Source organism: Lethenteron reissneri, chromosome 3, assembly GCF_015708825.2.
Source record: "Lethenteron reissneri isolate LAM-NWPU_2019-01 chromosome 3, ASM1570882v1, whole genome shotgun sequence".
NCBI classification, from domain to species: Eukaryota; Metazoa; Chordata; class Hyperoartia; order Petromyzontiformes; family Petromyzontidae; genus Lethenteron; species Lethenteron reissneri.
The window spans coordinates 13,719,160-13,747,003 of NC_083781.1; the positions used below are offsets into that span (position 1 = coordinate 13,719,160).

A 27,844-nucleotide genomic window follows, 5' to 3' on the forward strand; every position below is an offset into this window, starting at 1 on the left:
GAGATAGACTGTCACCAAATGGATTGTAGCAATGATTGTATCAATACATGTCGAGAATATTAATCCTCGGTTCTGCATGGTGAATCACAACATCCAATGGGAATGAACGACAGGAAATGATTGAAGTCCATGACACAAACAAATTCTCCTGATACCAACAGGGTAATTGCCTGAAACGTCGCCGATGTTCTATTGTTTATAATGTTAAGGCAGTGTTATTGAACGGTGTCTGTTTTGTGTTGTCCTTCCCCGCACCTCCGATTAGCACTGTTGGCTACGTACGGTGCGAAAGAAGCTCAACATACAAACGTGTTGAGTTTATTATATTTTTTTTGGTTGGGGTACTTTGTGTTTGTGCGACGTTGCCAACCCAGAAGCAGAAGCAGCAGCAATCGCCAAATAGTTAAACACGAAATAGCAGAGCGTGCAACGTGGAGGAGTAGCTCAAGGTACACAGCCACTGTCGTATGCGACATGTTTACGTGACTTCACCGAAAGAACCAAGAATATGAATCGCTGCAGTCACGAAAGAAGCTTTAAATCAAAATTCATGAATTTAAAGTTTACATTTTTAAAAGCCGCACTTAGTTTGGTCTCCATGGCAACCGGCGTTGCTGTGAGACGCGAGGCCGCGACGAGGCGGGCTCCACTTCATCTTCACGTGGCGCGACATCTTCACGTCTTCACATCTTCACTTCTTCACGTTGCTGACGAATTTAAAACAAAACCTTGTTGATGGTAATACTCGCCACGAGTCTTGCCGTGTTGCAGCTCCGAGCGCGTCGCTTTAAATGAGCGTTAAAGACATTCGCGAGTGTTGTGGTCGTGCTGGTAGCGGCGGCCTTGTCGGCCTAGCGTGAGCCTGCCCGTAACAACAACTACGACGACAACAACAACAACAACAACGTGGTCTGGCAATTAACACGAGCGAATCGAGTTTAATTAGACGGCCACTCGACTCGACACGCTGCTGCCAATTGCGTGGAGAAATACAAATTAAAACGGAACGTTTCAATTTGCTGAACGTTTCAATTTGCGGGTTTCAGAGTTATAAACGGGTTCCACGTAAGTCGCTCGGCAGGTCAGGCGCGGTGAGCTAAAGGAAGAGTAGGCCAAGTACAGGACACTCTATCGGGCTTCTCCAGAGCCGCCTCTGGTGGCGGTCGTGCTGCCGGCAGCGGCGTGAGCGAGGGAGTTGCAGGGGCTGCACCTTCACCTTGTGCCATGCGCCGGCTCGAACCCTCGTCGCTGTTGCCGGCGGTCGCGGCGTTTATATTGAATAGCGAAGCAGCGCGATTGAAGGCGACATTTGTCAGTGCAATGTCCACGTGTTGTTGTTGTTGTTGGTGTGCGTTTACAGGCCACATGGAGGTGAAATGCGGTGGAAGTCCGTGCGCTCCTCGCCCGAGAGCGCGGAGACCCGGGGGGGCACGGCCATCTGGGCAAGCGGCAGCGACGTTGAGCAGGTAACGTGATTCAACTCGATGTGTGTGAAGCTTTCGTGACTGCAATGGTTCATATTCTCTTGGGTTGTTTCGGTACAGTCACGTAGGTGGAAATTAATAAATGAAAAAACAACAACAAGGCGGAAGCTTGTGTTGCCTCCGCAACGTCGTGATTTAACTTAGTTTTTTCATTTATTTATTTTTACCTACGTGACTTTACCGAAAAAAACAAGAGTGTGATTCAACTCACTCACCGCAAGTTGTTATTTAACCTTTTTTGTTTAATGTTACGTGCACCGATTAGACGGAGCGATGGACCTGGGCTCGTGTGCAGGTTGCGTTGTGGAATGAGGCCTTCATCCAGCAGTGGGTTGACCATGGCGATAATGAATGACACGAGTTCACATTGTAGCTCAGGAAAGCCTCGCTGACTATAACGAGTCTTTTACAGGAGGCTTATCTCATGTAGAGTATACTTTTACTTTTTCACGCCACGTCCTGTGCGTTGACGGATTTAATTAAGGTGAATTTGTTGTTAGGCATGCCCTTTTCATAAGCATGCTATGAGCACCCAACATACTGCTTTATGATGATGACAAACCAGGCCTAAAGTGGACGCTGCTTGTTTAAGAATGAATTGCAATCGTGCAAAAAAAACCCAAAGCAACGATCACTTCAAATCAAGTTGTGGCAGAAACTAACAAAAATATCTATCCCTTAGACTCGGCATTTAAATTACACAGATTACTGAATGTTGTCAGCAGAGGGCAGTGCAGCAAATTGTACTATATTATGCGCCTTGCCTTAACCAACCCGCATTGACCAGCGAAATGAATTATGGCCAATTATTTGTGTTTAGCTTGTTGTCCTTTCCCCCGCACCCCCGATAGCACGGCTGGCTACGTACGGTGCGAAAGAAGTCCCACAAATATACATGGCCATATGAATCTCCCTCTGCTCGCACGGTGAGGGAGGCCCTCGCCCAGCAGTGTGGACACAAGTTCTTGCACCACGGACACGACTTGCAGGATTCAGGTGGCTGATGTTGACCAGGTTTGCAAGTGGGCGGTCACGGAGTCGCCCGGATGCCAAGGGCTTGGAGGAGAAAAGGGGCATTGGAGGAGCCACAAGCCGGACGGCGGGTGTCATAGACCCGCATCGTCTGGTGAGGTTGCCGTCTCCTCTTCGATGCACCCGTCTGTTTACCCGCATCTGTATCGTCGACAAGTTGTCCGAAGCAGAAGTGTGTTGCTGACAACGAAGCACTTTGGTTAATCGTAATCACCATGGTCACTAAACTGACGTCATTTGCTTAAAGGTAGTAAGTAGATATCTCAATTCAACTGGTTAATTGACACTGAGGAGGACCAAGTATCACAGTGGTCCGTGCACTGCGCTAAGAACACGGCCGCCTGAGTTCGATTCCCGGACACGGCCAGCATCATTGTCGAATGATATCTAAATCGGTCTAGGGTCTGTCCCCCTTCACCAACCCGCACTGATGGAGTGGAGTACTGTACAACCACCATGACCAACACGGCGAGGGGATGCCTTCCTCCAGCAGTTTATTGACACAGTATTACAGATGTGTGAGTATGGCATTAAAGAGAATTACAGTGATTGACTTATTCCTTTGAGGTGCATTGACAGTGGCATATCACGGCAATATTGTGACATGCAAGAGGCCCATAAGGCTGACACACTGAAGTGATAGTGCTTCGCTCAAATGCCACTCATACCTGCCTATCCACCGTCGCCAGTATAGTTTGAGCCTTGGGCAATTTACAAAGATAAGCACCACCCAGATAGCCCTCTGGGTGGATAGATACAATTCAGAAACATGCCAGATATGGATGCAGTGTTTGGATAGGCAGCTATTGTACACTTTACGCATTCACAGTACAGATACAGTCTTTGTCAGGTACAAGAGGATGAATGAAAAGCTACCAGATTGATAAAACATTTCAAACACATCGTATCCTTCATCAGTTAAGAGACTCCTTTGAATGTGCGTTGAAAAGATTCAGTGAAAAAAAGCACAATAGAAGCATATACTTTTCTGGTACAGTATTCCCAAAGTGATGAACCACGGCATATTTTCGTGTTAATGATTAATGTATTTAAACACATGTTCTTTATGAGGTTCGTGTATCATCCAGAGTATCATCAGCCTACTATGTAGGCTTTGTAATATGGTCTATATGGATTGGCCGCTTATGTACTTGCTTGAAAACAAACTGGTGGTGTAATCTTGATTTGAAGCTTCTGGTGGTGTAATGGTTTTCTCATTTTTAAACATGTTTGGAATAATCGTAGAAGTTTTAACATTGCAGCGTATTGGGCTCTTTCAGTTGTATTGTGTTTGCAATTATTTTGCAGCTCGTCCAAGCTCGCGAGGCCAGCTTCAGTAACATTTACACCCTAGAGCTGCATGCAGAAGGCATCAAGAAAATAGAAAACCTGGAAAAGGTCAGTGTCATCCTTGCATTTACAGAGGGTGCATTGCCTTTTTTAAGTTATAATCTTATACCTTGTCTTGGGTTCTTAAAAACACAACAATCATCATCCTCTAAAACTACAGTAGTGAATTTTTCGGTACTGTGATATAGCTAAAAAATATGTTAATAACAGTGGCAGATAATATGCAATAAGAATAATGAGTTACATGTACACCAAGCTTAATTAGTCATGCATCAATGCATAAATCATATTTTTATGAAGGTTAGAAATGCACTGGCACAGTGCTACAATATTAAAAGTTTTGTGACCTGTTTTATCCTAAGAGAATTATCGCCATAATTCCCCCATTGCTTTCTTTATTTGACCATTTGAACAAAGGTGACTTAATTTTTTTTGTTCCAGTAACACCGTAGTATACACGATGCACAATACTTCACGAAGGAAGGTTACAGTGCAGTACAATTTGAATGTACCCTACACAGCGTTGGTGTACGGTGTTTTTCCTGCCATATTTTGCTGTCTTTTCTTTGATTTTCTATTTGCACTCAGTCACATATTCACTTTAAGATGTTTTTTTGTTCATGTTTTTGTTTTTTGTTTGTTGCGGTTGCACCCGATTCAAGAGCCGAATGGCTCACAGGGCTATACCTAATAAATTAACTTGAATAACATGGAATGTAACTACACTTTAAGATGCTATACATAAACAGTGGGCGTATGTATTGAATGGAAGAGACAGTCATAAGGCAGAAGGGAAAAATGAAGTTATTGAGCCTGGACTTGAACAGGGACCAAAAGCGTGGGTGTCTGCACAGTTTACACGGCTGAGGTCATTGGACCTTTCCTGCAACTACATCAAGTCTATTGAAGGGTTGGAGCACCTGAAAGACCTCCGGGAACTCAAGTTGTATGGAAACAAGATAACCATCATTCAGAACCTCAGCCGGTAAGACGTGTGTGCATATGGTTGGTGGTCCAGTGTAAGACAATGTTCTGTGTATGTGTACAATGTGTACCCTGCTGTAGACATAGAATAACATCATAGTTGTTATCCTCCTGCAATTGAATTGAATACTGACTTCATACCAGTTGTTTTAATTAGTGTATAAGGACAATGTGGGATATAAACAGATGTGTCACCGCAGTTATATTTTTTTACAGTTGTGCACTCTTTGGGAAAGTTCACAATACAATACAATGTGTGTTTATTAAGTGTATAAAGGTGACCACATCTTAGAATACTGTTCAGAAAAATGTATATGCTTTATGAGATTATGGGAAACAGGAGATTAGGAACTGGAGGATGTAACATTGGTGCCTTGGAATGGAATAAACCACGAGGATAGGTAGATGGGAGAAGAGGAAAGCATGAGATTCCTGAAGAGAAAATTGAGTTAAACGTGTAAATGGCCAGATGAGAGAAATCCAGTGTTATAGCAGCGGGTTTTGATAGGTTTGGGTTGCTGGTTTATATCCACAGGATGGTGAGTAGATAAACATATTGGAGAGTTAGACAAGAATAAGTTGATGTGGGATTTTGAGTCAGATGAAAGCAAATCTTTCAGTTGATTTAGATAGGATTGGTAGCTCATGTTGGGATCTGAAGATTGGGGTGACGTGGTATTATTCAGAAGTGTGGGTACAGAGCAGCTGTGACTTAGGGGATAAAGGTTTTTTTTCAGAGGTGAATTTAAATATTTTTTCTGATTTTATGACCCAGAAAATGCTCGGTGAGTCTCAGGAAGGTCCTGCCAAGTTTTCACATAAGGGTTGACAATTGCTGTGTTCCTTGACTAAATAATTTGCGAGTGATTTCTAAAATATGGGCAATTTTGACCATAGTGCCAGCACACAATGGCCTTATTTTCTTTGACTGACATCACAGGATCTGTAATGTTCGCTGTTAAGCAGACGGCACACATTTTATGGTTAAATCACCCACAGTATTAACCACGGTGGCATTCTGGAATCGAACCACAAACCTCTGGAACAGACAGCAAATGTGCTACCAGCAAGCCTTGTCACCACCCCATGATTGCATGCGTGGCCATTTTGTTATTGAGCAGCTTTTGTGAATTTCCATATTTTTTCAGGCTCAATGAACTTCAAATTTTACATCTCCAACACAACCAAATCATCAAAATAGGTAACTGATGACACAAGTATATTGTGTTTCAAATATATTTCTTTTACATCGTTATTAACCACTTTATTTATTCATTCATTTATGTTTCTATACCTAACCCCTACCGTACTTGCAGTCAAAATACTTGAGGACACTGCATATGAGTGTGTGATTTTTTGCATAAAATCTATTTTTGTTTCATCTGCCATGGCATAAAAATACATGCTTTGCTCTGAGATATACATCTTAAGTTATATCTTAGGTTGTATACATTCTACCTTCATTATCTAAGATGACAAGAATATGAGAAAAAAACAAGATAGAGTATAATAACGAGTGTGCGTCATCAGTTATAATCTGTCATTGAAAAGCAGGCGTGGTATTCCATATGTAGTATTGCTGTTCTATCATTGTTTGCCACTCTCACATTTGCGTTGAAGTTCCTTTCACTGACACCATTGTGTTGCGCTACGTGCACGCGTGCATAGGCACTGCTTTGGAAGGCAAGCAGAAGTTAAAGGAGTTGAGGCTGGACAGCAACCGCCTGTCCCGGCTGTCGCCCAAAGAAGTGGCTCAGTTGAGCAGCCTGCAGACACTCGATATCAGCCACAACCAGCTGACTGACGTCACGGTGAGTGGCTGCACGGCAGGGACGCTGCTGCTTTGCTCATACAGATTCCAAGAACACAGGATGAGATGTTACTATCCTTTGTGCAAGCACTTCCAAGAGTTCACGAACAGTGAGCCTGGTGAAATTTGGGGAGCGCATCGTCAGTAGTGTACCTTTGGTTCCTAGGGTGTTTCGGCCTTTCACACTATACACCCTCCCCAAAGGCGGCCAGCGACAGGGTGATCAATCCTACGCTTGCGTCCCATTCCCAATTAGTCATAGGAGTTGCCTTGTTGTTGATAGCCTACATCCCATGGGACTATGCATGGCAGGGGCGTCCTCCTCCCTGAGTCAAGCATTGTTGACCGCATAACGTAGTTAGTCAGTTGGCTGCATGTTGACAGTCATTTGTGAGTTATTTTTGCTTCGTGTAGAATGAGTCCTGTAAGTGCACAACACGTGATTGTGTGCGTGCAGAAGGAGCTCCTTTGATGCTGTTGGTGGATTTTATTGTCCGCGCTTCTCTGCGCATTTTCTTACTCTAAACCATGTGCACAACCTTGGATTACTTCAAGTTACAGGATGAAATTAATAATTTTGGTCATTTGTGGTAAGGTCATATCTGCAGATAAGCACAGATAAGTGGACACTTTTGCATAGATCTGTAAATCGATTCAGGGCACATTTAATGAGAAGAGCAGATAATATGAAGGTGAATGTACATATATATACTTTAGCATGTATAAGTAGGAGTGTGTATTTTTAAAGAGCACATTCTACCAAATCTTAAATTTCTGCATTGGCTGTCTGTCCATTTGAACATTGACTGCCATCTGCAGTCGCTGTCTCCCTTACTTTATGCATTTCTCCGTCACATTTTTTAAATACAACTAAAATAATATTTCTTCTCTGTTGCATGCACCTTATTGACTCTGTAAAAACGTTATTCCAATCTCCCTCTTCTCATTCATAATCCTGTTTTAATTATTTTTTTCATAAACAGATTTAGTGTAAAAGTCCACCTATGTTTTCACACACTCAATCATTTGTCTTTGTTTGCATGTTATAGTTGTGTGCATTATCCGGAAATATATTTTCTACTTTATTTGCTTTGTAAAAACGTCATTGTATTGTATGTGGCCCTTAGGCGGTGTCTGTTCTGCCGAGTCTTGAAGAGCTCCAGGCATGTGGAAATCAGCTGAGTGGCATCCCAGAGCTCAGCTGCTGTGAGCAAGTAAGTGTTGGTCTTCTTCTCTCCTTCAGTCAAAACACATTCCTGCGGAGGGAGCTGGTAGGAACGTTGGGTTGCTCGGTCAATGGCCAGGGTCAACGGCGGCGTGGTGTATTCCGCAAATATGCCCGACTGTGAGGGTGGGCACAAGCCGGCGTGAGTAGGTTAAACTTTGAGTTTTATAAGGGCACCACGAGGTGACCAGCCCCTCCCCACCCAGACCCACCCTCCCTACCCAGCCCCTCCCCACCCTCCCCACCCAGCCCCTCCCCACCCTCCCCACCCAGCCCCTCCCCACCCAGCTCCTCCCCACCCTCCCCACCCAGCCCCTCCCCTCCCCTCCCCACCCAGCCCCTCCCTGCACGACAGACACAATAATCCCCTGTGGGCTGGTGTAACCAGGAGGTTCCTACCAGTATTATTGTATTTGATACCACATTGTTACACCAGGACTAGCTCATGTAGAGATAACATGCTTAACAATGTACAGTCTTTGATTTTAAAAAAATCGATACAAGAAAGTGGTATTCCAAACTAACCTCTACATCATCTCAAGTCTCGTGTAAATCACGTGACTTGCGTGTGGCCACCCCCACTCTGAACCCCTCCCCTCTCTCCACCCCCTGTGAGAACAGATGCTCCGACCTTCAGCGTTGAGGCCCTGATGTCGCCTCTTCCTTCCTATCCTCAGCTTTCCTGACCCGTTGGTCACGTTTTTTCATTCCCTTTCCATCCTTTTCCCCTTATTTCCTATTCTTTCTCATACATTTCCATGCATTATATCCTTAACTCTTCTCCACATGGTGTATCACAGGTAAAAAGTTGTAAGTGGAATATAAAACGGTTTAATAAAGTATTGAATAAAATTAACATGTCTATTGTTAAAGGAACGGCAATTTCTGGGTATATAATACGTATTAGAATGTAGCGAAAAATTGGAACAAGTACACCGATTTAAATACCTTGGTGTAATCATTGACGATCAGTTGAACCATGAAGTCGAAATCAAGAGCAGAATTGAACAAGCAAGGCAAGCATTTATTAAATGGAAAACACTCCTTGCAGACCGCAACTTGAGTACATCACTGAAACTGCGCACACTGAAATGCTACATCTGGTCAATTTTGCTGTACGGAGTAGAGACGTGGACATTGACAACAACAGCAACAAAAAGGCTCGAAGCTTTCGAGATGTGGCTGTATCGAAGGATGCTGAAAATCCCATGGACAGCCAAAACCACCAACACACAAGTTCTGCAAGATATGGGCACTGACAGGCAACTGCTGAAGACCATCATTAGCAGGAAGTGTTACTACCTAGGCCACATTGCCCGAAACGACCACAAATACCAGCTATTAAAGCAAATCCTGGAAGGAAAAATCGAAGGGAAAAAACGACCAGGACGGCCAAAAACGACATGGCTCAGTAACATCAAAACATGGCTACAATTAACAACAGCACAAACTCTACACGCCGTGCTAGACCGGGACCAATATCATCGTGAAGTCGCACACGCCGTTAGGCAGCACTAAAGAAGAAGAAGAATGTAGAGCATCATTAATTTGTCCATTTATATGTCAGGAAGGGCACAGCTGAGAGGCACGGTCCATTGTTGACGGTGTGTGCCCCTTGCTGGCATCGACATGCCACGTGTGACTTGCATTGCAGCTGAAGGTCCTGGACCTCGCCGACAACAGAATAACACAGACTGTTGATCATATCAGCCTTCCCAAGCACCTCAATGTGAGTCTGTTATTCATTGTAATGTACTTACATGGCGGTGCCTTGCTCTCCTGAACAACTTAACCGATTATACGTGTAATCATCAATAACCTGCTGGCTTTATGTGCTAAACCGTTTTATTTACTTGTGTTGCCTGGCCAGGAATAATGCTCTAATATGAAAATACCATTGCGAATCCTATGGCTCGCAACTCTTTATTATTGCTACTTTGTAATTTGATGGACACATCTTGTTTATTTTGTGATAATGTTTTCCATAATATATTATGCTGGACCAAGGCATGTCTTTTCTTTGAGCTTAAGACAGTATATGAATTGACACACTTGTTCTGATCTTATTTTGGTTTACCATAAAAAGTTAACAATTTTTCATCGCTTATCATCATTATCGTGATCTCATTAACCATTTTTATGAAAGTTCTAAGCCTTGTTCCAATGTTGACTATCTCAATTACACAAGTCCACGTAGAAAACATGACCACTATATAATGTATTGTTGTACGAATGCATCAAATACGTTATGTTTGTAACATGATTGTGTTTTTTGTTGATTGGTATCTTGCACAGGCACTGAATCTATCAGGAAATGTTCTAAGTAGCCTTGAATCATTTGGAATCTTAAGGTGAGTGTCATGAGCACCGGTGCTGCATTTGAACGTGTTTGCATACCCAGTTGCCTATTTCTGCAAATATATATAATAATAATCCACTGCACAACAGAAGAGGGCAATAAAAGGTCGACTGGTGAAACAAGAGCTCACTTCCCCGTGACATTGTAGTTCCTGCAGGGTGAAGTTGTCGTGTCAGGAAATGTTGCCGTGACAATTCAGTCATGAGTAGTCGAGCTCTGATGGTTGACACGTCACACGTGCACCCACGACATGTAAAGCGGCACAGCAGTTGTAACCTAATAAAGGGCGATCTGCGGTAGATTTGTAATGGGTGTAATCAAAGCGGTTACCCCCATGCCAGATACAGAAGGTGGCTCGCTCCAATTTAACACCTCACATCAATGCATGCCAGAATAGGTCTTTCCAGAGTACTGTCGTAAAGACAGGTGTCGAATGTAAATGTGAAGCGTGCCAGATGGGATCTCATTTTAGTCATCGACCTGTGATGGTCTTCACTTAGTGCAGACTACACAACAGGGAGTCTCACCGATTTATTTCAGGTGCAGGTTGGGTTAAACCCAAATGGACTCGGGAAGCTTCGGTTTCAGTTAACCATATTTTAAAAACCGGTGTACACCAGTTAATATTTGATTAGCTAAGAAACAGCAAAGCAAAGGTTGCGTGTGCAATGTTTATTGCAAGGCAGACAAGAGATGCAGAGACAGAAATACAAATTGATAGACACATTTATATATTTACACGATGTAATCAAATTTTTTTTTTATTATGGCTGTTCGTACTTGAAACCAAATTATTTTTTATTTTTTGTTCCAGAACAAATTTTATTTGGATTTGCTTTTCAGTTCACGAAAATATTCTATACAAGTACTCATTTGATGTCTGCCGTTCCCCAGCTCCTTGCAGGACCTTGACTTGTCATGCAACAAGATACAGACTCTAAGAGACATTTCTGAGCTGTTCCCTCTTCTGGAGACACTGAACATTGCAAACAATTTGGTCAGCTCTTGGCAAGACCTGGTATGTGCCTTAATGTCACTTGAGCTCATGAACCTGCAGTAATAGTCAGTCTATAAGGTGCTTCTATTTTTGAGCACAAGGTTAATCAAATAAAATGATTGGCTTTGTGTTTCCAATATTGTTTCATGACCATTTGACATCACAAATGTTCAATTGTCACACGAACGATTTGGTGTTGGCACACAGGTGGCTACGATTGCATTTGAACCAAAAAATAATCATAAACTATCACCCAGCCACCCTAAAAATAATTTATTTTTAAATATTCAACGCAAGCTGGTGGTGCTCTCAGTGATATAAAGTGGTTCCAGTAAACATTTCCTTACAATATTTGTTCACCTCCTTTGTATTCTTCAGTGTCAAATATGTAACATAACAACGCACCTTAATTACCCAGGAATTCTCACCGACCCTCAACTTGTTTTTAACTTGGGCCTGCCGTGATGTGATTGGCCAATTCTATTAACAAGTGTTAGTATGTGGAAGGAAACTAGAATACCAGAGAAAGAGCACATAAAAGGTATAATAGTCATAGGTCTGCAGATGGATTCAAGCTAGATAGACTCAATAGTATTCCTCTGTGAACTGAATGCATTACTGTAATGTCAGACTTGTTCCGGTAGTGGTAACATTAACATCACAGGGCTATGAACGCCTAACACTTATTGGGGTGAGCAGAAAACCACGGATTTTTTATGATTAAACTGAACCCTGGTTACAGGGATGCCACACATATATAATGCCTAACATATATTTGTGTTCACCAAAACTGGTCGTGGAAGTGTGTACATCCGAAAATGAAAACGCCGCCATGCTTTCCAGTTCAAAATGTATTCTCTGTTGACACCTCTGAATGAATTCATGACGTCTGCACAGCAGTCATAATTTTTCGGCTCTTCAGAAACTTTTAGGCAACTGCATGAACTTACTGGAGCTGTGTGTGAATGGAAATCCAGCAATCACATCCAACAATGAGCACAGCAGGTACGTTGGACTCATCTCTACAGTGCACAGCATGTGGCCGCATGACATGAAACTTCTCAGTTCCACAAAACTTCTAAAGTCGTCTTGTTGTGACAGGTATCAGCAGGAGCTCACGAAGATCCTCCCACATTTGGAGATACTTGATGGGGTAATATTTAATTACTACATTTTTATACAGGAAAGCTTAACTGGAACATATTACATTGGCATGTTTGGCCAATTTGTTTTAACGAGTATTATGGGATTTCTCCAATGATGAGCGATGATTGATGGAAACGATGATGCTCATGATATAGATGATGGCAGTGACAGCAGTGATGACAAGAGTACTGATTATTACATTCCTAATAATGGTCCTGATGAAACTGTGCTTGCCAGGTATCAGTCACATCAAAGCAAGGATCCACAGCCATAAACATAAGGCCATTGACTGCCAATAGTGGTAAGATTCTTGGTACTAACCTCAATTTTGTCAACATTAAACTAGTTGTATACTTTTATGGTATATTTTTGTATGTAGATATATCAGTTTTTCTTCATGGCACTGGAGTATTTGGCAAATGTCAATACAGAATTGTTCTGCATCTAATTGAGTTTTCATTCCTGCCAGCAATGATTTCTCAGAAACTTGTGGGACAGATGGAGTCTTTGGAAGGGCAGATGGAAGCCACACTCGGGTCTCTCCAGCAGAGGTCTGTAACTCAGTTCCATAAACTGAAATAAAATAAACCGCAGGACATTTTAATATTGTTGCAATTATTTGCACATTGGTTGGAATTTGACAGTTTCCACCACTATATCAGTTGCTTCAATGGCAGACAGACAATAAAAAAGCTAAGCATTTAATAAAACGAATGTTAATAAGTTTAAAAAAATATATGCATTAAATAATTTTTGAAATGTCATTTTATAATTACGAAGATTATGCACGAGTTCGTATTTTGTAAATATATAAATGATGTTTACAAATACATAGTTAATTAAATGATCCAAGACCTATAACGTGACCCACTTCTTTCAACGCAGGTTCAGTGAAGTCAGATGCCTTGTCGTGAACTCATTACCCCAAGTGTCGCCACCCAGACCAACATCAGGTGGGGAACTGTTTGAACACATCGGGTTTTTGCTGTTAATATCCACGAATTTTTTTATATTAACAACACAAGCATGAAGTCCCCTACTCTGGGCATAGGGTTGCCAACTCTTGATGACTGAAGCTATTCTGGGAGATTTTTTTTTACCCCAACCTGGCGTATTGGCATTACGCTGCATAGGAAAAGATAAACGACATCAGATGACACCGTTACGTTTTAAAAATGTATCTTCTGTATGAATTGTGCATTCATTTTATATATTTACATTCTATTAAAATCTCACAGATTGCATGTTGAACTTCCTTTGCATCGTACGTAGCCAACCGTGATAATCGGAGGTGCTTTTTTTAATAGTTGCTTGTTTAAGTTCACGTGAGATCAATGTTAATTCCAGTAAGACTCCTGGCCAATCCAGGGTTGACAACCTTCATCTGGGCACTTCATGGAGTCCACTGAAGAGTAAATTAAGTGCATATTTAAACATGGGCTCTTAAAAATAAGTTTTCTTTAAATTGTAAGTCTTGTTTGATGAATACATTATGCTGCATCTCATTCACACCGGCAGTACCGATTCACATGCCTTTGACCGGAGGCACATGCAGCACTTTAAATGTAGTGAACACTATCAACCTCACACCATTTGCAGTCCACCCTTTACTTTTCTAACATGGAATGCTCTTGCCAATAATTGCTTAAAACCATGAGCATGTAACAAGCCCAACTGCTGACAGGATGCCGGTTGAACCAGTCCAGTTTTTTTTTGCCTAAACAAATGCAACTGAACAATATTAGTAAGGACCGATGGTCTAATACATATACTTTTATTTATATGAGCACTGCTCACATTTGTCCAGGATACACGTTCCAAGTGGAGGAAGGCAGGACATCAGCATGCACGAACCCGGTTCTACACCTAATATGGATAACGTCACATCAGATGTGTTCAACCGTACACTAGCAACACTTGTGTAATTTAGCACGATTTTAAGTCTAAAACGGAGCAATGTGTATATATTGACCTATAGCCAGTGCGCAACCACAGATTGATGAGAGCTTTCAGTGTTTTTTTTTTACGCAGGACCAAGTAACAATAAGGAAATGGAGTCATTCAGGCTTTCCAGCCAGTGCAGCAGGTAAGGACGGTGACATGCAGAGAACAAGTGAGGGACAGCCCCACATTTAGTAGGCAGATGGGGATCAGTATTTTCTGCAGGCCTGATGAACATCCGGATAAATCTCTCAAGCAGTGGGTGCTGCTAGACCATACATAAATAAGCTTTCACATGCCAGGCTTTCATTATTTCAAGAGCCTGCATGAGGTAAAAGGGAATGTTTTATTATGCAAGATTTGAAATGTTTCCAGCCATATATACTTTGCAAAATATTGTGTGTGTGCAGTCGTAAACGCATAGAAGACGCTAGAAAGTTTGCAGCAGATCACGACGGACAAGCTTAACTGCGTTTGACATCTGGATCAAGTTTACATGAAAATCGTTGGTAAGTTTTACAAACCAAGCCAAAACAACCCGTTTTGGTAACAAGTAAACCCGTAAAAACAAAGTGTCAGCTCGATTGGATCACGGGAAGTGGGTTAAAAAAACGAGCGAAAGATTTGCACGGTCCTAAGCAAGCAAGCAAGCACGCAAGCAAGTAAGTGAACTTATATACAGGATTTAAAAATAGCCATTCGATTTATAAACGTGCCATGTTTGTGGGTCTTTCCAGTATGAACCAACATCTTCATTATGCAACAAACTTTCAAGACAGGAGCACAATTAGTTGAAAACTTTATTGAAATACTCAAGTTTCTTGCAAATTCAGTATGGGAATAAACATAAATCGTGCCAAGTTATGCATGACAAATACATCAATGCTGGTCTTTTATAATGATGCAATCACAAGTGTCCGCATATTTAATTTTACCACCCTAACAACAAGTACTAAAGTTTGTCTTGAACATCTGGCTCAAGCCTTGGGACAGGGGTTGCCTATTCCCAAATGCAACAGCCACTGACTGTAAAAAGATACAGATGCAAAAAGACAAATTCGATGCTTCCATGGGAATTCCTCGCATTGTTACATTTAGCCAAAGGTAACAAATGAAAACAATCTCACAAACACCTAATTACACCCCCCCCCCCAAAGAAAACCTTGTCACCACCTTCTGTAAAGTGGGTACTAAAACCTGTACTGATGTCAACATGAATATTCACAAAAGTGACTATTTCCTCCCACCCCTCCCCCCCCGCTCTTTAGAAACCATTATTTTAACGGAATATAAAAAAATTGGTGCCACTGTTTTTCATCAGACACCACTACCGTGTAGGCTGCACCACGCACAAATGCATAGCAGTCAACTTTTTGACAAAAGCACACAGACAATACACTTACCGATAAAAAAGGAAAGGGAGACCACCAAGAAAAATGCTGCCAAGTGAGCAGGTGGAGTTGCCGAATCGTGCAGCGTCACAGACTGCTTTGTGAAACGGTGCTCAAATCTTCACACATCGATAACAAACAACGCCAAAGAGCAGCCCATGATGGAGCAGGTTGCACATCTAGAAATCGTGACAGTGGTATTTTTCCAGGTTGTAGTACTGTGTCACGACCACGCGGTTGGCAAACTTGCGGCCGCTCAGCGCCTGCTGGGCCCTCTGGCAGTCGAGTAGTGACGCAAACTCCACAAAGATCTGTTAAAGTACAGAGAAGGCACAGGGAACGGGCCACATTGGCCACAGGGCATGAAGTTAAATCAAAGCACTATGGATCAGTTGAGTTCACAAATATTTTAATGTAGTTCAGGTCATAGGTCTTAAATCGCTCATTGTCAATACCATAGGTCCCTGGTTCCTTCCAGTCAAGAGTTCATTTCTGCGATTTAAATATTACTCGAGAAAATCTTTGACCGACAAGACCCGCAGATGGATAAATTAAATCTATTATAATGTAGACATTGTTTAATGTGCAGAAAGCGGTGCAGGTGCAGCAGGCCGTCCCTCAGGTGTTAATAAGGCAGCAGCAGCGCGTGCGTGCGCCCTCACCTTGCCGCATCCCGGGATGTCGAGTCCGTTGACGGGTCGCGGGATCTCTACGGAGCGCACGGATCCATACTTTCCGCACTCCTCGCGGATGTCCTCCAAGATGTCCTCGTATTCCTCGTCGTCCACCAACTCCTCAGGGGTCACCATGTTCATGAGGCACAGCACCTCTGTGGGCAAGCCGCTGTGCTGCACCTGACTCGATGCCAGCCCCGGAACTTGCAGCGTCACGGGCGTCTGCACCACCACCGTCTGTTGGTGTGCACGCAAGCACACGCACGCACAGGTGTTGAAGCACATACTAGTGCAAGCAGATGATACTGTTCATTATTGGTAAAGTTCAATTTGTCAGTGGCTGCCCAAATTTAAGTTGACTTAAGACATTTTTTTACTCAAAACTGTAATTATAAAAACTTTACAAAAATTATATTCTTAAAAGTCCATTCAAAACAAAACCACTCATCATTACATTAAAAAAATGTGTACATCAATATGCTTGTGCGTTAACCACGAGTGTTATTATGGCTTTAACATTTAAATTCACCAAATGCAATTAAAGTTTCCAATTATAGACGAAGTTAGGTGACCTCTACATAGACTCCCATTTTTGTTGAAGGCAGTTTTTACAACATATGAGTGGCACTCACTGAAACTGGCTTCCCCAGCCTTACCACTAGCACTTTAAAATGAATGTCGAAAGTTCAACCTCCAAATGGTAAATTTAATGTGGGAATACAAACAAAATATTTTTCATATTGACAAATATATTTATCAAGCACATCACAAGTAATGCAAATTGCATAGATTTTACTATTGTGTGCTTGTGTTTAAAATAATCTCACTAAGTGCATTAGCTGCAAGATTTTTCTTTAAACAATCTAAATTCTCAGATTCAACAAGTAGTGTATGCATGTGCCATACCACGCCGTCTGTGTCAGGTGCTCCAAATACCGGGTTGGCATTCTTGGCCCCCACGCTGGCTCGCTGAACAATCAGCTTCTTGTCACCCAGCTGCATGCCATTCAGTCCTGCAATAGCCTGCACATGGGAGCAGATTGACAGCGTGTGAGGAATAGTCGCAGAGTGGCTGGATGCTCTCTCTTGACTGGTACTGGAACTACAGCTTTATATCATGGGGTTTTAGCTCAATGAGAAAACGCTAACCTCTTCCCACTTAACTTAAAAAAATGTAACCTGCAAACAACGCACACTTTCGTATTCGCACAAAAACCACTAAGGAACCAAACTTTCTAAATTCTAATTCTAAATTATACATGACATAAGGATGCTTTTGGAAGATTTCTCTGCAAGGTTTTCATCCATAGGAAAGGCTATGGCATGAAAAGTGTGAACCCAAAGTATTCCTTTGGGCTTGGACAAAAATGACATTGGGATAAACAAAAGGCGTTTACAATTGTAAATAGAACAATTCAAGTAGGCTACACAGATTAATTGGAATCGGGTGTTTGGCAGAGTATCCTTACAACTTGTAAGGATGCCTTCTAAATAAAACAAACAGTTCAAAAACCTTCTTCTTGTGCCATTTGGGAGGTAATGAACCAATATGTACATGTTCCTCTGGATTACACTTTAAGCAAAGCAACAGGTGTCAAAACATCAAAGCTCAGTTTGTACATTTGGTGTACATTTTGGGGTCAACTTAAGCACAATAATTAACATTTACCCTGCCAGGGTCGAATCTAGTGAGAATCAAGGACAAATCAACGCTTCCTAGGAATATATTACCAGATAAGCAAGGTAAAACTCACCTGGTCGGTGACATTGACGTCTGCGTACTCGCAAAAGGCGTAGCCCTTGGAGAAGCAGGTGGCACTGTCCTTCACCAAGTTGAAGGCCTTCAAAGGCCCGAAGGACGTGAGCAGCTCCTTCACCTGCCAAGTGAGGCACACGTACAGTCAGCAGGGGTTGAAGCGCTGGATACGAGCTCCACAGGAGGCAGATTTTTTCGGCAAAGGGTATCTCAAAAACCAGCAGCATCCATGAAGTTGCCTTAAAATGCAATTAAGTGGGCTTTCATATGCAACATGAACGTGCCGAGAATTTTATCATGCACACCTAGTTGCAGCCAAGCAATTTAACCGGATGGAAGAGACAGCTATAAATATATGCATGGGTAATACAGGAGTGATGCATCTACATTTAAAATTAATGTATAAAACATTTGCATTGGAAATTAAATGCAAGTGTATGAACAAATGAAAATCTATGTACCACACGAATAACTCTCGTTGCAATTGTGGAAATCACAATGCACTTGCTTAAACAAACTCAATGACAGTTTCTAGCGGCACATTTTGGTGGACATGTTTTACCAATATCTTGCAAGGAAAATGTTGTGCTATGCAAATATAAAAGCCCACTTAAGTACTAGATTTTTAAGATTTGTCATGGAAAGCTTTAAAGTTCCAATATATTTAAATATTTTAAAAAAGGGTTGGGACTCGCCAAGAATATAGATGCAGTGCTTTGCTGCACATAAGTTATGCAACATTTTCATTGACACTCAAGTCAAGTCCCAATCCGAGAGGTCACTCACTTAGACGGTTTCAGAAAATAGTGCAGTTTTGAATAAAAAAAAGTCGCGATGTTGGGAAAATGTATATGCATATGCTGTTTGTATGAAAATGTAGCTGTGAAGTATGTACCTTAAGAGTGATGGTTTAACATAATAAACTTTACGCCCCCGTTTCAGTGGATCGCAGTGGTGTCATGTTTTGCTCAGTGTGGATATTTATTCTAATCTACATGACAAGATAAAGTATGCTCAAGTTGAAGTAAATATACTAAGATTCACCCTAACCATATTTAAATGTACTCTCACCAAAATATATTTAATCTATTAAACTGTGCAATGCACACCGGAATAAACACAAGCAACAAAGGCATATTTTAAAATATTTTTGCAGACAGGTATGTACAGCAAAAGCTGTTATCTGGCGCTTTACCAATCGGGAATGTCCTATTAACCGGCATCTGTCATAAATGGCAAAACAAATCTTCCTTCACGGATCAGGAAAAATTCCAACGGCCATCCGGCATCTTGCCATGTACTTATCAAAGATCCGCTGTTTACGGAAACTTCAGGATGCTGGCGAGTAGTGGTGCTAGCGAAAGATGTACATACAGTACTGCAACCTCAATATGATATACAGTAAAACCTTGGATTGCGAGCATAATTCGTTCCGGAAACGTGTTTGTAATCCAAAGCACTCGCATATCAGTTGTGATCACGTGACGCTCGGCAGACAAAGCGTATACACGTACTACTCGTATTGCAAGACCTCGCTCGTTTATCAAATTAATATTTATTTAAAACGTTTGCTCGTCTTGCAAAACACTCGCAGACCAAGTTACTCGTAATCCAAGGTTTTACTGTACTCTAAACGGCCCCAATGCTTCACTACAATCAACTTAGAATGCTACAACTGTCTGGTGAGTACCTCTGTAAAAGAGTATATTTCTAATGTCGTACTTGGAAAACTTGGTGAAAAAATGGTTTAAATAGTTGGACAGTTTTTTAAACCATAAGTATAACTCAGATAACCGGCATATTTGATTAACCGGCACCCTCCATTCCTCATGGATGCCGGATAACAGAGCTTTTGCTGCATCTCCTTTATCAAGAAATGCAATGGTCCCACTGAGGTAGGGAACTAGAGCGCACCCCCCAGTGCTTGCAGGCACCCCAAGAGCAGCTTTTATCTCCATCTCTGGGGCAATGAATGATTAGGCGTGTCACTGGGAGCAGAGATCTCCGCACAAATATGGACACTGGCATAAATGTTCGTTGACAACCATCCATGGTTGTCTGTTTGAGGGTGCAAAAGCATTACGGTGGCAAAGCTATGCGGTGTACTTAGGGCACAGTTGCAGTTTAAATCAACGTTATTACCACAGCCGTTTCTCAGTGGAGTATTCGGCCAATTTAGCATTAGGGTGAATCAAAGCATAGCTTTACAAAAAAAATGCTCAAACAACAAAAAGCTGCCAAAAATCCAACTTCCCCCATAAACAAAACACTATCCTAATTGAATTTGTAAACACTGATCCAGGCCACACCAAGTGAACCCTCCCACAATCCCAAATCCTGACCCCCATGATTGGTTCTATTCCTTTAGGGGGAAGGGGCCAGAGGAACCAGAAGGCGCGGGCAGGTTTTGTTGGTGCCGGTCTACTTGCCTTTGTTAGCAGGCGGGTAGCACTGCCGCAGAGGGTCAAGTGCTACTGAACAAACGGTACTACGCGCCGCGACTTACGCTCTTACAGGCCCCTAGCTGGGGGATGAATTAGGGGAACAAACATAAAACAGCCATCAGTATCACAAACTGGAGGGAACACGTCTGAACACTTTCCTACACCGATTACATCGGCATTGCTTACTGATACGTCTTTCGGATTTACGGAACGTGCATGATGCAATGCGGCTTGAGAGCCCGCTTTTTTTATTAAGAAAATGCTACATTTCAGTGTCAATTGCTATATTTTTTACTCACAGCAGCATACAACATTATAATGCACGTTCCGGACTGGTAAGATCAATTTAATACTTTATGACCTATCTCTACAGAATGCACAGACGATTGATAATTATGTCCATACCTTATGATTTAAAAAGTCGCTAGTTAATGTCAATGGGGAATCTCACCGTTGGCGTACGATGCTCATTCAATGGAATTTCAAACCCTGTAAGCTGTGAAAAAACTGCTGAAAAAGAACACTCAGGCTCCAGTTGCAGAGAAGGCCCTGTATTTGGAGAGCTGCAATTTAAAACTCTTAAATGGCTGTTCAGATCCAAAGAAACCTAAAAACACAGCGATGCCCCGGCTTCTAGCACAGAGCCCTAAAAGCACCTGTAACTCAACAAGGAGGGGTGGGGGGGGGGGGAAATAAAAAATAAAAAAAGTGCGGGGAAAGAAAAGTATTCTTGGCCGCCCCTAAAACTTGACCCTGGATAACAGAACACCACGATCGCGCGAAACTGTACGCCCTTGTGAGACGGGTCCAGGTGCAGCAAGCCCTTACCTTGCTGAAACACACAACAAACTCAGGGAGAAAACACATTACCTGCACGTCCTCCCATGCCCACTGTTGTGTGGTCTTCTTTTATTTAACTACGCGCCCCTCGGAGGCAAGTGGGGGATCGAATGCGTTCATGTGTGCTAACACGTGTGCATACAGCATATTAAAGAGTGCATGCTTCATGGGTGTTTTCAGGCTCAGGTGAAAACTGTTGCAGATAAAGGTGAAAGAAAAAAGTAAACTTTTTGTGGTTCACATTATTCTGTTATTCTAAGATGAATGACAGAAAGAAGCATAAGAGAATAGTAACACATTCCCAAATTCCTTGGGCAAAAGGTATACATATAGATAGTGAATTTTTAAAACTTACCTGATCATCCGTCAGATAGCTGGGCAAACCTCCAATAAACAGCTTGTGCGGCGTGTCTTGCACAACAGTGGACACCACACCTACTGAATAGCATACATTTGCAACAGCAGAACCAAAATGAATAGCCAATCGAAGAAGGTGGAAGACATCATTTGTAACAAGGCATTCAACAGAGGTCAACATTGTTTTACCAGCAAAACCAGTGTAACAGGTGTCATGTGATGCAACTTTACACCTTGTGTGGTGGCTGTGACATTTCAGGAAAACCAGCTCGGGAAGACAAATAATAGGCATGCAACGAGTCAGGATTTGATTTGAGAATATGATTAGTTTGCCTTGTATTTTGGTGTTTTATGTTTAACATGTACTGGCTCGTTCAATTAAACAATTGGTTCATTAGCATTAGGTGTGATAAAATGCATTTATCCATTGACCAATACTGATGCATAATCTTTTATACATCAAAACCAAATGGTTTTTGATAAATTTTTGGTGTCTTCACTTCTGGAGTCACTAGAGGAGCTACTATACACGCAATGTTAAGTATGATCATCTATTGTTGAATCAAATTGTGACTGAATAATAATTGTGTCGAGGGGATAAATTACCCTAAATTAGCATATAATTTGCATACATAATATAGATTAATGTACTGCCAGAATAGATTTTGAAGTTGACATTTTAAGATGTCTAATTAAACATTCCAGAAGATACATTTGGGGAGGCATGAGTGACCGCTGATATAATCTTTGCCCACGTTCGCATATGTCACTCGGTGAAACTTCTGACAAAATTAGTAACTTGTCCCCTCAGAGAGGCAAGTGTGCTGCACAGCCCGTGTGCTGCACGAGCGCGACAAAGACCACCATAGGTTGCGCGTTCTCACTCGACGTACCTGGTACATGCAAAGCGGGAGACTCTGACATGCCAGGCAGGGGCTGGTAGTCGTGTGGGCGGCGCAGCTTGAGTGACTGGCCCTGGAAGATGATTCCGTCGAACGCCAGCGCTTGCGTCGTTTCATCCACTGACCGGAACTACGTAAAAGAAGTGCAAGCAATGAGGCGACAGCAGCTCTTTGCGAGGACCTGCACGGTGGCCCTGAATTGCAAGCATCTGGCCATCTGGATGCGCTAACCACAATCAACATTCTACTCGTACGACTTCACCCTTGCCAGTATGCCACACCAATACGAAAGATGTTTGGCCAGCAACGCTAATCGAAGTGCGGGGGAAGGACAACAAACTAAACACAAAAAGACTAACGTGTAAATTGGGTATTATTGCTGGTAATTGTTTTTTTCTGGATGTTCTGTGTTGACATATCAAGATTGCATTTTTGATAAAAAAAACCTAAGCCTCCAAAATACACGTATAAATATATTGTAATTATATCGATCACATTTTGCTTAAAGGATGTTAAAGCATGTTATAGAATATTTCAGATTAAGGTTTTAAATAACTTCTAAATCCCGTTACGATGCATCCCTTCTGAAGCCTGAACACCAATGGACAAGCAATTAATGTAAGAAAAAAATGAGACGTCGGTACATTAATATTAAGTGCTTTGCCCATTAATAGGATGTGTTATAATGGATGTAATTGTATCAATAGCTCTGTGTCACGTGTATACCTCAAGGAAGGCAAAGTTCTTGTCCAGGTTTATTTGGACAGCAAGAACAGGATTGCCTGGAGCCTGTGCCAGTCCTGCCAACTTCATCTGGTTGTTAAAGAAATCCATCATGGCCTCCTACAAGCAAAACAACAGGAAAGCAATACATTAGATCAATGTTGGATAAAAACGTATTTCTTGAATTGAACCAGCTGAAAAGAACTTGCAGAAAGGAGAACATGGGAGGGATATTCCAAAGTTGAGCAGTTCGAGGAAAGAAGCAGAAAGAGTTTTGACCTGCATTAAGGTGGTTAAACACAGTATGCAATAAACAAGTCATTCTGTGTAGACAAGTGTTCTCATGAAAAGTGGAGGAATCGTGTGCCGTTGCCGGGCTTCAGAGGTGCCCTGCTAACAGCACTTTCCCCAACAGTCTGTTCAGGCTCTTCAGGGGATCTTTGTCTTTGATGGTGTCGTGTGACGACGGAAGCTAGCGAGTGCACAGTGCTGCACCGTGCAGGGCACACGACCGTACCTCTGTGACTCCAAAGGGAATGTTGCCGACGTAGAGACGCCGCGCCTGGCGTGTAAGCTGGCTGCCCACGATGGGTACGGGCATCGCGGCGGGATTCGGCAGGCCAGCCACCGTTGCGGTGGTAGTCGTGGCGATGAGAGCAGTTGCTGGGATCTGGCCAGCAGCTGTGAATAGAGGAGATATATGACATTCAAATATAGCAGTGTCAATTCACTGGCGGTAAACAAAATCTAAATATTCATATTTGACTGCAAATGACATGCTATTAAAGGCATTATTGAAACATTAGATTTTTTTTACAATGTTAATCCCATAACTACAGCAAAAATATGTAATCACTGCATAGTTTAGAGTTAAAGCTTTCGTGCCTGCAGGGATTCATCTTCTTGGTTCTTTCGGTAAAGTCACGTGACTTTACCGAAAGAACCAAGAAGACACTGCATAGTTGATGAAATACTTGAAATGTTAGTCGGGTACATGACCGTAGCGTACAAGTACTATCACTGCACTGATGTTCATGTCAATGATGCAATTTATCTTAACTACAGTCAACAAAATATATCTTTTTACTACAAATGCTTTCAACTTGAGTGACAATCCAGGCCACAAAGCCTGGGTACATATCGAGACGATAACAGCCGTTTGTTTAATGGGATTTGTCACGGCAGGTCAAATATTAAAAAAAATAAAGACATGAAAATGTGTCATTGTGTATGTAGTTGACAGTTTACAGTTATTTGTTACTCATAAAATCACTGAAGACGGCTGACGATAACATTTGTACAATTTTACTTAGTTTAAGTAGAATAATCCAAATGTTTAGGTAAAGTGCTTTGACATTCTAGATTTGCTTTGACATGTTGTGCTAGTAACCTTGCATGGCTTTGTACTGAAGGGGCGTGATGTGTTCGAAGCCAGGGGGTGGCACGTCCCAGTACTTGTACGGCTTCTTCTTGCGTGGCTTGCGAGGGGAGCGGCTAAAATGTGACAAAGCATCAAGTCGGTTAGAAAGAAAGCGCCTTTAAAGACTTGACACAATCTTGCCAGCTGTGCGCAACTGCATAGCAATGGAATTACTTTTTTAACTAGTGGCAATCATAACCCACACTGATGACATATGCAAGCATGAAACTAATCACAGTTTATAGCTTTTATCGTATCCAGATTGTCAGACAATTAACACAATAACCTTTCAACCTCTTAACATGCCTATTCTGCAAAACCGTATTAGGGAAAATTAGACTGAAGATTAAATCATAATCGATTAACCTCCACAACAAGGCTCCCAAAGTGTCAGAGGTGGCAGTTGATACCTGCGTATCTTATCGCCTTTCTCCTTCTTGTCTTCTTTCTTTTCATCCTTCTTGTCTTTGTCACGGGAGGGGCGCTCACGACTCCGGCTCTTCCGATCTTGGTCGCGGTTCCGCTCGCGACTGCGGCTGCGCTTCTTGCGATCACGGCTCCGCGAGCGACTCCGCTTCTTGTGTCGCCGCTCCTTCTCGCGCTCTGTCAGGTGAAGCATGACATGGCAACTCCATCATCATCATCACTACCACCAACAGCAGCAACGATCATTCCCAGTGCAGGATAAATGCTGCCACCACGTCGTCACTAGCTCTCTGTCCTTCAATGGCAGCTTACTCTTCATCATCATCACTACCACCAACAGCAGCAACGATCATTCCCAGTGCAAGATAAATGCTGCCACCACGTCTTCACTATCTCTCTCAGTCCTTCAATGGCAGCTTACTCCTCCTGCACGAGCTCATCTCATCACTGTTTTCTCCGTGGTGATCACCCTCTGGGGCATGTTCACCAGTCTCGACCATTAGATATAATTCCTACAATACTATCAGCAAATGTGAGATGGTTAATACTTTAATTTGATCATGCTCTACATTTCCAATACAATGTTTGCTAAATATCTGCGGACAGTGAACAGCATAGGTGGGAGAGTACGTCCAATATCCCATAAAGCGCTATTTCACGTAATATATCAGCTACACAAGCGGCACTGGAGAAACGTTATGGCAGCTCCTTCGCTACGCTAAACATATGCAAATTGATCCCTGTTATGCATCGGTTTAGTCTCATACAAATTATGAACTTTATGGTTAAATGTTATTCGCGCGCACAGAGAACTCCACGGTACACACACACACTAGGATCACACCAATGAAGAAAACAGCGCAACTTATTGTCAGCAACACGTACGAACTAGATACGTATGCACGATTGGCAACTGGACAAGTTTTGTTTAAAAATAAATGTCCGAATACCGTAAATTATCTGACCCCGTCATAGCAATGTGGAATTTCGAAGGGTTACCAACCAAGCGAAGAGCATCACCGCTTGTGTAAATGGCACATCGCCTTATACTTGTTTTACACGATTTAGCAAGCGGCTTGAAGTTTCGACTGTTAGTTTGTTGTGCCTGTGAAAGTGAATGCGCTTATTGATTAAACGTGGAGGTTGCTGGTTTACGAGCGAGTTTGTGGACACGGCAGTAGTGCCACCACCACCGCCACCACCACCACCCACCACGCTGCCACCACCGCCACCACTCACCACCACCACCACCAACCACCACGCTGCCACCACCACCAACCACCACTCACCACCACCCACCACCCACCACCACTCACCACCACGCCGCCACCACCGCCACCACTCTGCCACCACTCGCCACGGCCCGGCTCCCTCGCCGCCATTTTAACTCCCCGCGCTGTGCGCCGCGGCGCCATTCAGAGCGAGGCGAACCGCGCCAACGCCTCCCCCCGTCCCCCCAAAATGTTTACACGGCGCATCCGAGACACTTCTACTCGCGCATGTCAAGTTGTTTTTAACCGCAATTTGTATTCTTTTACCTCGCCGCGGGAGCGCGAACACGCGGTTTTGCTCTCGGGCGGGCCTAGACTAGGCCACCCCCACCAAACTCAACCGACGGCTCCGTGTCGCCTCAGTCACGGCAGCTCACACGCCACAGCGGCGACAACAACCGCAGCCAAACATAAAGCCAAGTCCATTGCAGCTGAAAAAACTGTTTACACAATTGCACAGTCGTCTTAAATCAAGACGACCGCGTTAGGCCGCGAGGTGAAGCCTGCTCTCGCCTAGCTCCCCTCCCTCGCGGCTGCTTCGTCGTGATTGCGCGGGTTTTGCGACCTCACCTATGCGGGTTTCGCGCATTTGCTTCTCCAACTCGACGAAGTCCGACATGACGGCGATGTAGTTGCTGCTGTTGTTGTTGTTGTTCTTCTTGTTGTTGTTAACGATGATGAGGCGGGAGCAGGACGCAACCTCGCCGCTTTGTGCTGCCAAATCCCCCCACAATGCAGCGCGCCCTGGCGGGGTCACGTGACCGGTGCAGCCCCTCCCACTCCCACACATTCCCCCACTCTCAAACCCTCCCACTCCCTCCCACTCCCACACATACCCCCACTCTCAAACCCTCCCACTCCCTCCCACCCCCCTACTCCCCCGCCCCCCCACCCACAAACCCACCCCCTCCACCCCCCTCCTCCACACCCCCCCCTCCACTCCCCCTTCCACAACCCCCCTCCACACCCCCCTCCACCCCCCTCCACACCCCCCCACACTCTCTCCACCCCCCCACATCCCCCCCCACTCCCCCCACCCCCCCTACTCCCACACCCCCCCCCCACTCCCACACCCCCCACTCCCACTCATACCCCAACTCCCCCCCCACTCCCACACCCCCCCACTCCCACACACCCCCCCTCCACACCCCCCTTCCACAACCCCCCTCCACACCCCCCTCCACCCCCCTCCACACCCCCCCCACACCCACACTCCCTCCACCCCCTCCACATCCCCCCCCCCCACTCCCACACGCCCCCCAATCCCACGCCCCCCCCCTACTCCCCCACCCCCCCATACTCCCCCCTCCAC

At 43.4% G+C, this 27,844-nt stretch overlaps 2 protein-coding genes across 6 annotated transcripts; one reads left to right on the forward strand and one right to left on the reverse strand.

The window, feature by feature from the left end:
* The first annotated feature begins 588 nt into the window (after window positions 1-588).
* LOC133347188 (protein phosphatase 1 regulatory subunit pprA-like) lies at window positions 589-19,090 on the forward strand. 4 transcript variants are annotated; one of them, XM_061559274.1, is made up of 19 exons: window positions 589-738; window positions 1,361-1,466; window positions 2,499-2,610; window positions 3,825-3,914; window positions 4,721-4,851; window positions 5,999-6,051; window positions 6,519-6,661; window positions 7,788-7,874; window positions 9,540-9,614; window positions 10,181-10,236; window positions 11,139-11,262; window positions 12,164-12,246; window positions 12,343-12,394; window positions 12,625-12,688; window positions 12,857-12,938; window positions 13,273-13,340; window positions 14,419-14,473; window positions 14,739-14,837; window positions 15,597-19,090. In XM_061559274.1, the coding sequence occupies exons 2-18, from the start codon at window positions 1,366-1,368 to the stop codon at window positions 14,794-14,796; spliced, it is 1,434 nt and encodes a 477-aa protein (XP_061415258.1). In that variant the 5' UTR covers window positions 589-738; window positions 1,361-1,365; the 3' UTR covers window positions 14,797-14,837; window positions 15,597-19,090. The 4 variants fall into 4 exon arrangements, 3 of the variants coding, with proteins under 3 accessions (XP_061415258.1, XP_061415249.1, XP_061415239.1); XM_061559265.1 differs by having other exon boundaries at window positions 16,309-19,090; XM_061559255.1 differs by lacking the exon at window positions 15,597-19,090 and adding an exon at window positions 15,066-15,475.
* Window positions 15,111-27,285, reverse strand: LOC133347179 (splicing factor U2AF 65 kDa subunit-like). 2 transcript variants are annotated; one of them, XM_061559242.1, is made up of 11 exons: window positions 27,103-27,285; window positions 25,246-25,438; window positions 24,806-24,909; window positions 23,933-24,096; window positions 23,419-23,535; window positions 22,684-22,822; window positions 21,789-21,871; window positions 18,148-18,270; window positions 17,330-17,416; window positions 16,382-16,630; window positions 15,111-16,030 (listed from the first exon to the last, which is right to left on the reverse strand). In XM_061559242.1, exons 1-11 carry the CDS (start codon window positions 27,149-27,151, stop codon window positions 15,899-15,901), a joined length of 1,440 nt encoding a protein of 479 aa, XP_061415226.1. In that variant the 5' UTR covers window positions 27,152-27,285; the 3' UTR covers window positions 15,111-15,898. The 2 variants fall into 2 exon arrangements, with proteins under 2 accessions (XP_061415226.1, XP_061415217.1); XM_061559233.1 differs by having other exon boundaries at window positions 17,300-17,416.
* Window positions 27,286-27,844: the final 559 nt, after the last annotated feature.

Excerpts from the sequence above, each read along its gene's own strand:
- LOC133347188 (XM_061559274.1), top strand. The coding sequence starts at position 1,366 with ATGGAGGTGAAATGCGGTGGAAGTCCGTGCGCTCCTCGCCCGAGAGCG. Across the intron at positions 2,611-3,824 it reads TCATAGACCCGCATCGTCTG|CTCGTCCAAGCTCGCGAGGC; the intron begins GTGAGGTTGCCG and ends ATTATTTTGCAG. Across the intron at positions 12,247-12,342 it reads TCCAACAATGAGCACAGCAG|GTATCAGCAGGAGCTCACGA; the intron begins GTACGTTGGACT and ends TTGTTGTGACAG.
- LOC133347179 (XM_061559233.1), bottom strand. The coding sequence starts at position 27,151 with ATGTCGGACTTCGTCGAGTTGGAGAAGCAAATGCGCGAAACCCGCATA. Across the intron at positions 25,439-27,102 it reads AATGCGCGAAACCCGCATAG|AGCGCGAGAAGGAGCGGCGA; the intron begins GTGAGGTCGCAA and ends TTCACCTGACAG. Across the intron at positions 22,823-23,418 it reads AGAACTTTGCCTTCCTTGAG|TTCCGGTCAGTGGATGAAAC; the intron begins GTATACACGTGA and ends TCTTTTACGTAG.